Source organism: Oncorhynchus kisutch, linkage group LG22 (assembly GCF_002021735.2).
Source record: "Oncorhynchus kisutch isolate 150728-3 linkage group LG22, Okis_V2, whole genome shotgun sequence".
NCBI classification, from domain to species: Eukaryota; Metazoa; Chordata; class Actinopteri; order Salmoniformes; family Salmonidae; genus Oncorhynchus; species Oncorhynchus kisutch.
Window position 1 is genome coordinate 20,510,544 of NC_034195.2, and position 12,727 is coordinate 20,523,270.

General features: G+C 45.1%; 1 protein-coding gene across 3 annotated transcripts in view; it reads right to left on the bottom strand.

Annotated features, from left to right (window-relative positions):
• The window catches only part of LOC109867347 (DET1 homolog), a 23,013-nt gene extending 10,622 nt beyond the window's left edge, over positions 1-12,391 (bottom strand). The window contains exons 1-4 of one of the 3 annotated variants that reach the window (XM_020456467.2): positions 12,114-12,294; positions 10,810-10,886; positions 9,469-10,259; positions 8,980-9,333 (exon numbers count right to left, since the gene is read on the bottom strand). In XM_020456467.2, the coding sequence (XP_020312056.1) occupies positions 8,980-9,333; positions 9,469-10,197 (1,083 nt within the window). In that variant the 5' untranslated portion in view covers positions 10,198-10,259; positions 10,810-10,886; positions 12,114-12,294. Of the gene's footprint in view, positions 1-8,979; positions 9,334-9,468; positions 10,260-10,809; positions 10,887-11,608; positions 11,720-12,113 lie in introns of all 3 variants that reach the window. The other 2 variants (XM_031801873.1, XM_020456466.2) reach the window with 2 other exon arrangements.
• Between the last annotated feature and the right edge of the window lie 336 nt (positions 12,392-12,727).

Sequence of the window (12,727 nt, forward strand, 5' to 3'; positions counted from 1 at the left end):
CTCGATTGGATTCAGGTCTGGACTTTGACTTGGCCATTCTAACACCTGAATATGTTTATTTTTGAACCATTCCATTGTAGATTTTGCTTTATGTTTTGGATCATTGTCTTGTTGGAAGACAAATCTCCGTCCCAGTCTCAGGTCTTTTGCAGACTCCATCAGGTTTTCTTCCAGAATGGTCCTGTATTTGGCTCCATCCATCTTCCCATCAATTTTAACAATCTTCCCTGTCCCTGCTGAAGAAAAGCAGGCCCAAACCATGATGCTGCCACCACCATGTTTGACAGTGGGAATGGTGTGTTCAGGGTGATGGGCTGTGTTGCTTTTATGCCAAACATAACGTTTTGCATTGTTGCCAAAAATATCAATTTTGGTTTCATCTGACCAGAGCACCTTCTTCCACATGTTTGGTGTGTCTCCCAGGTGGCTTGTGGCAAACTTTAAACAACACTTTTTATGGATATCTTTAAGAAATGGCTTTCTTCTTGCCACTCTTCCATAAAGGCCAGATTTGTGCAATATACGACTGATTGTTGTCCTATGGACAGAGTCTCCCACCTCAGCTGTAGATCTCTGCAGTTCATCCAGAGTGATCATGGGCCTCTTGGCTGCATCTCTGATCAGTCTTCTCCTTGTATGAGCTGAAAGTTTAGAAGGACGGCCAGGTCTTGGTAGATTTGCAGTGGTCTGATACTCCTTCCATTTCAATATTATCGCTTGCACAGTGCTCCTTGGGATGTTTAAAGCTTGGGAAATCTTTTTGTATCCAAATCCGGCTTTAAACTTCTTCACAACAGTATCTCGGACCTGCCTGGTGTGTTCCTTGTTCTTCATGATGCTCTCTGCGCTTTTAACGGACCTCTGAGACTATCACAGTGCAGGTGCATTTATACGGAGACTTGATTACACACAGGTGGATTGTATTTATCATCATTAGTCATTTAGGTCAACATTGGATCATTCAGAGATCCTCACTGAACTTCTGGAGAGAGTTTGCTGCACTGAAAGTAAAGGGGCTGAATAATTTTGCACGCCCAATCTTTCTGTTTTTGATTTGTTAAAAAAGTTTGAAATATCCAAAAAATGTCGTTCCACTTCATGATTGTGTCCCACTTGTTGTTGATTCTTCACAAAAAAATACAGTTTTATATCTTTATGTTTGAAGCCTGAAATGTGGCAAAAGGTCGCAAAGTTCAAGGGGGCCGAATACTTTTGGATACGCAAGGCACTGTATATATATACACATATACACACACACACACACTCACTCGACTATATATATACACACACTCACTAGACTATATATACACATACTATATATACACACACACACACTCACTAAACTACACTGCTCAAAAAAATAAAGGGAACACTAAAATAACACATCCTAGATCTGAATGAATGAAATATTCTTATTAAATCTTTTTTCTTTACATAGTTGAATGTGCTGACAACAAAATCACAAAAAAATTATCAATGGAAATCAAATTTATCAACCCATGGAGGTCTGGATTTGGAGTCACACTCAAAATTAAAGTGGAAAACCACACTACAGGCTGATCCAACTTTGATGTAATGTCCTTAAAACAAGTCAAAATGATGTATGACCTCCCTACAACGCCTGGGCATGCTCCTAATGAGGTGGCGGATGGTCTCCTCAGGGATCTCCTCCCAGACCTGGACTAAAGCATACGCCAACTCCTGGACAGTCTGTGGTGCAACGTGGCGTTGGTGGATGGAGCGAGACATGATGTCCCAGATGTGCTCAATTGGATTCAGGTCTGGGGAACGGGCGGGCCAGTCCATAGCATCAATGCCTTCCTCTTGCAGGAACTGCTGACACACTCCAGCCACATGAGGTTTAGCATTGTCTTGCATTAGGAGGAACCCAGGGCCAACCGCACCAGCATATGGTCTCACAAGGGGTCTGAGGATCTCATCTCGGTACCTAATGGCAGTCAGGCGAGCACATGGAGGGAAATGCCACCCCACACCATGACTGACCCACCGCCAAACCGGTCATGCTGGAGGATGTTGCAGGCAGCAGAACGTTCTCCACGGCGTCTCCAGACTCTGTCACATCTGTCACATGTGCTCAGTGTGAACCTGCTTTAATCTGTTTAGAGCACAGGGCGCCAGTGGCGAATTTGACAATCTTGGTGTTCTCTGGCAAATGCCAAACGTCCTGCACGGTGTTGGGCTGTAAGCACAACCCCCACCTGGGCACGTCGGGCCCTCATACCACCCTCATGGAGTCTGTTTCTGACCGTTTGAGCAGACATGCACATTTGTGGCCTGCTGGAGGTCATTTTGCAGGGCTCTAGCAGTGCTCCTTCTGCTCCTCCTTGCACAAAGGCGGAGGTAGCGGTCCTGCTGCTGGGTTGTTGCCCTCCTACGGCCTCCTCCACGTCTCCTGATGTACTGGCCTGTCTCCTGGTAGCGCCTCCATGCTCTGGACACTACGCTGACAGACACAGCAAACCTTCTTGCCACAGCTCGCATTGATGTGCCATCCTGGATGAGCTGCACTACCTGAGCCACTTGTGTGGGTTGTAGACTCCGTCTCATGCTACCACTAGAGTGAAAGCACCGCCAGCATTCATAAGTGACCAAAACATCAGCCAGGAAGCATAGGAACTGAGAAGTGGTCTGTGGTCACCACCTGCAGAACCACTCCTTTATTGGGGGTGTCTTGCTAATTGCCTATAATTTCCACCTGTTGTCTATTCCATTTGCACAGCAGCATGTGAAATGTATTGTCAATCAGTGTTGCTTCCTAAGTGGACAGTTTGATTTCACAGAAGTGTGATTGACTTGGAGTTACATTGTGTTGTTTAAGTCTTCCCTTTATTTTTTTGAGCAGTGTATATATACACACTCACTAGACTATATATACACACACACTCACTAGACTATATATACACACACACTAGAATATATATACACACACACTCACTAGACTATATATACACACTCACTAGAATATATATACATACTATATATACACACACTCACTAAACTATATACACACTCACTAGACTATATATACACACTATATATTAGAGGTCGACCGATTAATCGGAATGGCCGATTTCAAGTTTTCATAACAATCAGAAATTGGTATATTTGGGCGCCAATTTGATGAATTTTTTTAAATATATTTTTTTATACCTTTATTTAACTAGGCAAGTCAGTTAAGAACACATTCTTATTTTCAATGACATCCTAGGAAGGGTGGGTTAACTGCCTCGTTCAGGGGCAGAACGACAGATTTTCACCTTGTCGGCTCGGGGGATGCAATCTTGCAACCTTACAGTTAACTTTTCCAACGCAATAACAACCTTCCTCTCTCTCGTTGCACTCCACAAGGAGACTGCCTGTTACGCGAATGCAGTAAGCCACGGTAAGTTGCTAGCTAGCTGTGGCAAAGAAGGGGGTCGAGTGATAAATGGCAGATATGTGAGAGCAGAACTAATAAACGGGCTCTGCCCGATCACTAAAATGGCCACCCCGATCAGAACTACAGATCACAAAATGTCCGAATGCCAAAACTACAAGTCCCAGAAGCAAGGGGAAGCCTCAGGAGGTGGAACCGACCCACAGATAAAGGGTCAAGAAAAAACAGGAAGAGAGAGAGGGCTGGAAGGATCTATGAACCATAGAGAAAGAGACAATAGATATTGGCTGGATTTACCGTGAATGAGCTGGACTGTTTTGGACTTACCTGTTGGGGTTTGGACCTGGACCTACCGAGAACCCGATTCGTGTACCGAACCCTGCTAATCCTTGACCTTGCCTACGCCTGGGTGGACCAGGACGGAGAAACAAACACACAGGTACTGTCCTGTTCGAAATAACTTACATTCTGGGGTGAATTGGTGACAGTTTCCCACCAAATATGTGACAAACGCTCATAACCTTGAAGAGGTTTGCCACACGTGGTGGAGAATGCGGGCAATGGACTAACCATACCGCTGGTTAGGTAGAAGAAACATTTTCAGTTAGCACACCAAAGGGGAGTCAGGTTTTTTGTGGCTTTGTTTGGTTAGGACAGTTTCTCAGGAAAATGAGTATGGAGGGAGCCATACAGGCCCTGTTACAAGCAGAGGCCACCCAACAAGAGGCAACTAGAGCTAAAAAAAATAGCTCATCAGGAATGTACCAGGACACGTTACAGGTCCAGCACCGCACCAACCAGCTGCTCAGAGAAGAGAAAGAGAGAAACACCCGGGAGTTAAGAGAAGGCCTAAAGGGGCTAGTGGGCCAAATTGGGGCTCAATTACCAGCTACAAATACCCAGATGCGGGCCAATAATTTTCTTTAAAAAATGACAGAACAGGATGATGTGGAAGCATATCTTACCACCTTCGAAAGGACGGCAGAGAGGGAGAAGTGGCCGAAAGAAGAATGGGCCGAGGGGGTCTCCCCCCGAACCCCTATTATCTGTTACAATTGTAATCGACCAGGACATATTGCAGCCTACTGCCCTATTAAAGAAGAGCCAATGCAATGTAACCTCTGTGAAAAAGAAGATGATATATGGTATGCATGTCCTGTTGTAACCACTGCACTTGAAAGATCAAGAAACAAACATATGTGCAGGGTGAAGGTTGAAGGGAAAGAGGTTGAAGCACTGCTGGATTCTGGCAGTATGCTAACCCTGGTCGTTGCAAACCTAGTGCCAACGTATAAACTGGATGCAAGTCAGGATATCAGTGTTACATGCATTCATGGGGATACCTGTATGTACCCCACAGCCTTAGTGAGCATACAAACAGAGGACGGTCTGCTGGATTATGAGGTCGGCGTGGTCCCAAAGATGCCATATGATGTAATATTGGGTAGATACTTTCCTAACTTTGCGAAGTTAGGCCAAAAGAATGGCATATTTGAGAAGCCAACAACCCTGACCAAGCAGGAAGAAGCATGGGGTCTTCAACCAAAGCCAAGAAAAGAGGTCTCCCAGGGGCCAACCTCACAGGTGCTAGTAGGGGAGGATGAGGATGAAGTGGCAAACCTCGTTGATAACGAACAGCCCGGTACTAGTGGGGCTGGGGTCGATCTGAATCCAGAGGACGATGATCTAGAGCCAGCAGACCTGGCAGGGTCCTTGACTAATTTCGGGACAGATCAAAACCAGGATCCAACCCCTGCAGCAAGCCAGAGCAGAAGTGCAGGTCGTAGATGATAATCCCATAAATGATGGGATGATGCCTAATAGTTTTCCCCAATTCATTATGAATAAGGGTTTGGTGTACTGAGTATCAAAAATAGGGGTTGATGTGGTTGAACAGTTGTTGGTCCCCACCCGGTACCGGAGGACAGTACTGGATCTAGCTCACGGGCACATTCTGGGTGGACACCTTGGTATCGATAAAACCCGAGACCGGATTGTAAGGAGGTTTTACTGGCCAGGAATTCAGGCTGAAGTGGCTCGGCATTGTGGTGAGTGCCCGGAGTGCCACTCCCCATAATCGAAACGCCATTTGAGAGGATAGCAATGGATATAGTGGGCCCACTACCCAAATCTGCCAGAGGGCACCAATACATTCTGGTCATTCTAGATTATGCCACTCGCTACCCTTCGGACGATGGCTTCCAAAAATATCGCCAAGGAATTAGTGCTCTTGTTCACCAGGGTAGGGGTTCCAAAGGAGATCCTTACTGACCAGGGGACCCCCTTTATGTCCCGCCTTATGGCAGACCTTTGTAAATTGTGGCAGGTGAAACAGTTGAGGACATCGGTTTACCATCCTCAGACAGATGGGCTGGTTGAGAGATTCAACAGGACCCTGAAGTCAATGCTCAGGAAGGTAATCGATAAGGATGGGAAAAACTGGGATTGCATGTTGCCGTATCTGATGTTTGCCATTATAGAGGTTCCTCAAGCCTCGCTGGGGTTTTCTCCCTTTGAGCTGGTATATGGGAGGCACCCCCGGGGAATCTTAGACATCACCTGGGAAACCTGGGAGCACCAATCTACCCGTATACTAGTGTCATAGAGCACATCATGGCAATGCAAGACAGGATAGCCACAGTCATGCCCATCGTCCGAGAGCACATGAGCCAAGCTCAAGAGCACCAGCAGCACAATTATAACCGGCAGGCTACCCTGAGGGAATTTTTACTGGGAGATAAGGTGTTAGTGCTGATCCCCACGGTAGAGTGCAAACTACTAGCCTCATGGAAAGGACCATATGAAGTACTGGAGAGAATAGGAGACGTTAATTATCGGATCCGACAGCCAGGTCGATGGCCCCAGGAACAGATCGATCACATAAACCTGTTAAAAGCACGGAGAGAGAAACACTAATGGTCACATACCCCACACACACTCAGGAGACAGCCAAAGTAAATATTTCACCTACTCTGTCCCCAGCACAAGTACAGGAAGTAAAGAACCTGATCGAGAAAAACAGAGATGTGTTTTCAGAGGTATCCGGCCGAACTGAGGTTACGGCTCATGATATCGTTTCCCTACCAGGGAGAAAAGTAAGCATGAGGCCATATCGGGTACCCGAGGCTCGACAGGCCGCAATTAGAGCAGAGACAGAGAAAATGTTGACAGCTGGAGTGATCAAGGAGTCACGTATCCAAGCCCGATGGGTCTTTGCGGTTCTGTAACGACTTTCGGAAGGTAAATGAAATCTCCAAGTTTGATGCCTACCCCATGCCCTGAGTAGATGAACTACTGGAGAAAATTGGTAAAGCTCGGTACATTACGACCCTGGACCTGACAAAAGGGTACTGGCAAATTCCTCTGACCCCCAGGGCCAAAGAAAAGACAGCCTTTGCAACCCCTGACGGTTTGTTTCAATACACCGTCATGCCATTCGGCTTACACGGGCCCCAGCCACCTTTCAACGGCTCATGAACAAGGTCCTAAAACTGCACCAAGCATACGCAGCAGCTTATTTAGATGACGTGGGGATCTACAGCCCAGATTGGGAATCCCAATTACCCTGGGTACAGGCGGTGTTAGATGCCCTTAGAAAGGCAGGGCTTATGGCGAACCCTGCCAAGTGTTATGTGGGGTTGGAGGAAACAGAGTATCTGGGATACACCGTGGGAAGAGGGTTAATCAAACCACAACGTAAGAAGGTGGAGGCAATTAGAGGATGGCCGAAACCAGTAAATAATAAGCAGGTTCAAGCCTTCCTAGGGCTGACCGGTTACTACCGGAAGTTCATCCCAAGTTGAACAGTGGCCGCCCCACTCACCGACATGACTAGAGCCAGAGGGCCAAACATGGTCAAATGGGATGAAAGGGCCACCAAAGCATTTAGGACATTACAGGAGACTCTCTGCTGTAATCCAGTGCTGGTGGTACCAGACTTTGAGAGAGTTTGTGGTTCAGACGGATGCCTCAGAGGTCGGCGTGGGAGCAATGCTATCCCAAGAGGTAGAAGGGGTGGAACACCCCATCCTGTTTTTAAGCAGGAAGCTGGAACCTTGGGAAACCAACTACGCAGTCGTTGAGAAAGAGGCGCTGGCAGTAAAGTGGGCTCTAGAAAGCCTGAAATACTACCTGCTGGGGCGCCACTTCACCCTCATCAGTGACCATGCCCCACTCACCTGGATGCATAGGGCTAAAGAGAAGGGTGATGCGGTGGTTTTTGAGTCTCCAACCGTTTTACACAGGAAACAAGCAAGATTTCTGGCTCTCACAGACCTGTAACTTCTATACAAAGGGTATATAACAAAGTATTGAGATAAACTTTTGTTATTGACCAAATACTTATTTTCCACCATAATTTGCAAATAAATTCATTAAAAATCCTACAATGTGATTTTCAGGATTTTTTTTCTCATTTTGTCTGTCATAGTTGAAGTGTACCTATGATGAAAATTACAGGCCTCTCATCTTTTTAAGTGGGAGAACTTGCACAATTGGTGGCTGACTAAATACTTTTTTGCCCCACTGTATATACACACTCACTAGACTATATATACACACTCACTAGACTATATACACACACACTATATACACACTCACTATACTATATACACACACTATATACACACACTCACTAGACTATATACACACAATCACTAGACTATATATACACACTCACTAGACTATATATACACACTCACTAGACTATATATACACATTCACTAGACTATTATTACACACACTCATTCACACACTACATTGACATAACACAAACGCATACCGACAACACACACATCACACACACTTTTACACTCAATTTGCTGCTGCTCTGCTGTTCTTTATTTTACTCTCATCTATACTGATGCCTAGTCACTTTACCCTGCCTTCATGTACATATCTACCTCAAATACCTTGTACTTCTGCTTATTAATATGGTACTGGTACTTCCTGTATATAGCTCCATTCTTGTGTTTTTATTTTACTCTTCTTGTGTTTGTTTTTTTCTCTGAATCGTTGGGAAGGACTCGTAAGCAAGCCTTTCACAGTAAAGTCTACACCAGTTGTATTAGACATGTGATAAATAACATTTGCAACCGAAAGGTTGCAAGTTCAAACCCCGAAGCTGACAAGGTACAAATATGTCGTTCTGCCCCTGAACAGGCATTTAACCCACTGTTCCTAGGCCGTCATTGAAAATAAGAATTTGTTCTTAACTGACTTGCCTAGTTAAATAAAGGTAAAATAAAAATAACATTTGATTTTGTTACTAATCAACAGTCCCCTTATGTAGGATATAGAAGAACTAATTCAATCAATTGCAGACAGTGCATTTCCAGATAGAGGAAACAGTGTAAAGCACTACCATTATACAGGTGGGACAGGCCCCCCTGCCTAGCTCTGTTATCCCCTGCCTAGCTCTGTTATCCCCTGCCTAGCTCTGTTATCCCCTGCCTAGCTCTGTTATCCCCTGCCTAGCTCTGTTATCCCCTGCCTAGCTCTGTTATCCCCTGCCTAGCTCTGTTATCCCCTGCAAAAAATAATTTGGTTGCAAATTACCACTAGAGATCCTTAATTAAGTGTACCTGGGAGGGGTCAGTGACTCGCAGGGTGACCACATCCTCGCTGGTGTATTTAATGAAGAGGTGGTGCTCATCCAGCAGCTGCATCTTCCACATCCTCAGCTGTCTCAGCTGGTCAAAGAACTGGAAGAAGCGTCGCTTGGCGGTGGCGCTGCCGTCCTGCTCAGCCCGTCTCCACAGGTAGACCAGTAGTCTGTGCTTCAGGGAGTTGATGGTCTTCTCCTTATAGAGGCGGGAGAAGCCTGGCTGGCCCTCGGCCCGGGCCTCAGTGTACACCGCAGACAGAGTCAGGAGGTCGTCCTCGTAGCAGAAACGACCGATGGTCCGCACGTCCAGAAACAACCCCTCTGATGTCACCTACAGGATGACATCAGAACTATAAAAACATTCATTTAATTTCAGAAAAACATTCAATCAAGATGGTTTAACGTTGTAATCTCACTACGAGGTAAGCATAGGGTACAGAGGATGAGGCAGGCTGAGATTATACACCTGAAAGACATGGATTGTCTGCTGCTGAACAGAAAGAACAGCCAGTATGTTACGGTAGAGGTAGAGTCCCTGGTTGTGCGAGAGGATGATCTTGTCACACTTAAAGGACCTGGTGTCACAAAGCCGGCCAGTGTGCAGGTCAATGACGTGCAGTGAGTAGTCCTCCAGAGGAGAGCGTGGGTTGGGAGTCACAGACTCGTTGTTGCGGTACACCTCAAAGAAGTGTGGAGAGGGCTCCTCGGGCACGTAGACCGCTGAGCCCACGATCACATAGCGACAGTCATCAGTGAACAGGCTGCACTCTCGGTTCAGGTGCTCTCCATTGGAGGCCACGTTAGTGACGTGCAGGAGGGAAAAGAAGCGCTCAAAGAGGCGGCCGCGGATGTTGAGGGAGCGCTGGTCATTGCCGTTGGCCAGGGTCTCCCCATCCTGCCCCAGCAGCAGATCCTCCGCTGCATGGCAGCCCTGGTACTCATAGATCTCCAGGGAGGTCTGGTCAGAGGAGAAGGCTATGAAGCAGCGTCCATCTGGGGAGAACTTGCGTAGGAAGCAAGGAGGCTTCTCTACATTTACTACAGTGAAGTTTGGGAAAAGGTTCTGGTGGAAGCAGCGCCCGCGGTACCAGTGGGCTGCAGCCCGGCCAGAGAAGATCCGCCGCCGCTCCAGTCGATGGACCACATTCTGGTTCTGGATGTGCCTGGGTTTCAGAGTCGGGGAATCATCTTCCATTGTTTGATTGTTGCCAACTCCCACCAACTGGTAGCTACATCACAAATCTCTCTGTATGGCAACTAGTTAAAGAGGGAATACAAAACAATTAAATCAATACACAATTAATTTGAAAGTGCAACAGCTTATCAGCATTGTCATATCACACAGGTCATTTCTAGAATATAATAGGTTTCCATTGCAAATCATCTTGTTTTGATGCAAAATGTTTTGCAATAGTGTCCGACTAATGAATTCACCCCTGGGCTGCCCTTAGTTCGATTTAACGCTACATTTCGTGACAGTTTGTGGTACTGAATGACACATTTCCCCCAAACAGCGTGCACCGTTTTTTAACAGCCTTTGAAGTACATTTGCTCCCATTTGGTGGATGTGGCAAGATGTGGTCATTTGAAATTGCTAAACTCCTGGTCCTTCTGTATAGAACCGTTTCTGTTTAATTAAACTTTGAATATCGTTCTGTCATACTGAACGCACCCCAGGTGTAATGTTGTTCACTAGCTACAGATTGTATGCCTGATAATGTGATATAACCAAAGATTTGTGGTGTCCATTATTGGCTGTTACAGGAAAGCCCCATACAAACCACCACCATAGATTTTTATAACTAACCTGTTCTTGGCTAAACTTTTTTCACCGAATCGAGAATGAAGTATCTTAGAAATGTCCGTTTCCAATTGCAGGTGGTTCTACAAAAAACATAGACAATTCAGAAAGATATTAAATCCAGGTTTTTTATTGGGTGAGATATGTCTCTTGTATGTGTGTAGATATTTATTTTGGTCGCATTGTGACGAGCAGACATTTACTTCTACACATGGCTGTGACGCATAGAAATGACTACACCCTAGTTCCTGCAAAGATGCTGGGAAATGCTCTAGATGTGCAGCAGCTAAGATGGCGAGGAACCTCCTTGCATGGTGCAAAACATAGATTTAATATCTTTTGAGTTATCGCTGTTTTTTTAAGCTATAGCGGCCGTTTATTTATAATAATAATTTGGTGGGTGCTTATATTTATCCAACTACAAATGTACAAGTGTGTATTATACACATGTGAATTGGAAATGTGTTTTTGCATATCCCAGCTCTCCTTGAGACACCCTTGGAGTGGGGTCACAGCCAGGGTTTGCCATTTATCAATGGCGACTTTGGAGCAATTAGGGTGTAGGGAATTGCTCAAGGACACATCGACAAATGTATCACATTGTCAGTGAGGAGATTCAAACTAGGAACCTTTTGGTTACTGGCCCAACATTCTAACACGCTAGGCTACCTGCCACCCAGTAATGGTCACCAAAAACATTTGCTTATATCACATTATCTAGCGTACAATCTGTAGCTAGTCATTCACTAGCCCAAAAACGAATTCCGACTGGGAAAATCGTTTTGATCCAACTCGACTTTCCAACCTGAAGTCTGTCTTCATGATTTTGACCGCGTCAGTAGGTGTGTAGTATTTCATGCCGAACCCCGACCTTGAGATGCCTCTACATCACGATTTCAATGGTAGAGTTGAACCACTAGGGGTAGAAAATGCTAGGTTTACTCCTGAAATAACCAAATATATAACTTTCCCAAAACGAACTGTCAAAATAATGACCCGAATTTACGTGTTTCACTATAACCAAACCTAAAACATCTCGTGTTTGATTGAAAACATTTTGAAATGCAGTTATAAATATAATGACTAGAACGGACGAATTATTTATTTGAATGGGTAAACCCGTTCAATTCATTCTATTTCTTTGCATTTAATCCTACCCGTTGGGCGAAACGTTACATACAAACTAACGTTAACGAAACAGTCAGAACTTGCTCGCTTGTGTTCGGGAAGCTAAACATTATTTCATTTTGAGTCATAGGCCGTTACAGAGCCAGCGGAATTAATTTTCTAACAACAACAACGTTACTCACCTGTTGCTTGCTGTGAATTTGTCAAACCAGTAACGTTATGCTATCTAGCTACAAAAACGATCAGATTATCAAATGCGGGAATAACGTTTGTTAGTTACAGTCTTGGGGCAGTCAATAAAATGCGATAATATGGCAAGCTTGGAACATTTGTTCTGAACATGAATCGTGTTTTCTCAACACTGCTTCATGTTGTTAGCATTAGATAGATAACAAGCTAAGAGAGAGAGAGACATAAACAGCAAGAGATGCATCCTCTACGGTAGAACTGTTCCTCAACCCTCACAGCGCCACGGCAAACTCAGGGTGAAAATAGTATCGCATCACGTAGACGCCACACTTGACCAAAGGGGAGACTCAAAGGAAACTGACCTGCACAACGACTAATCAAAATCCCAAACGTACTTTATCCCTAACCTTAACCAAACCCTTAACCCTGACCCTAACCTAATTTTGACCAATTCTGAAATTAAATATGGGTTTGCAGGTCAGGAGTGTCTGTATTAAAAATACGAACTGGTAGTAAGCCTGTAGCTATTTCATGAAACAACCTCACTCACATATTCCTGATTAATTATGTTTAGGAGTTTTCCTTGCCATGTGACCTGATCAATGAC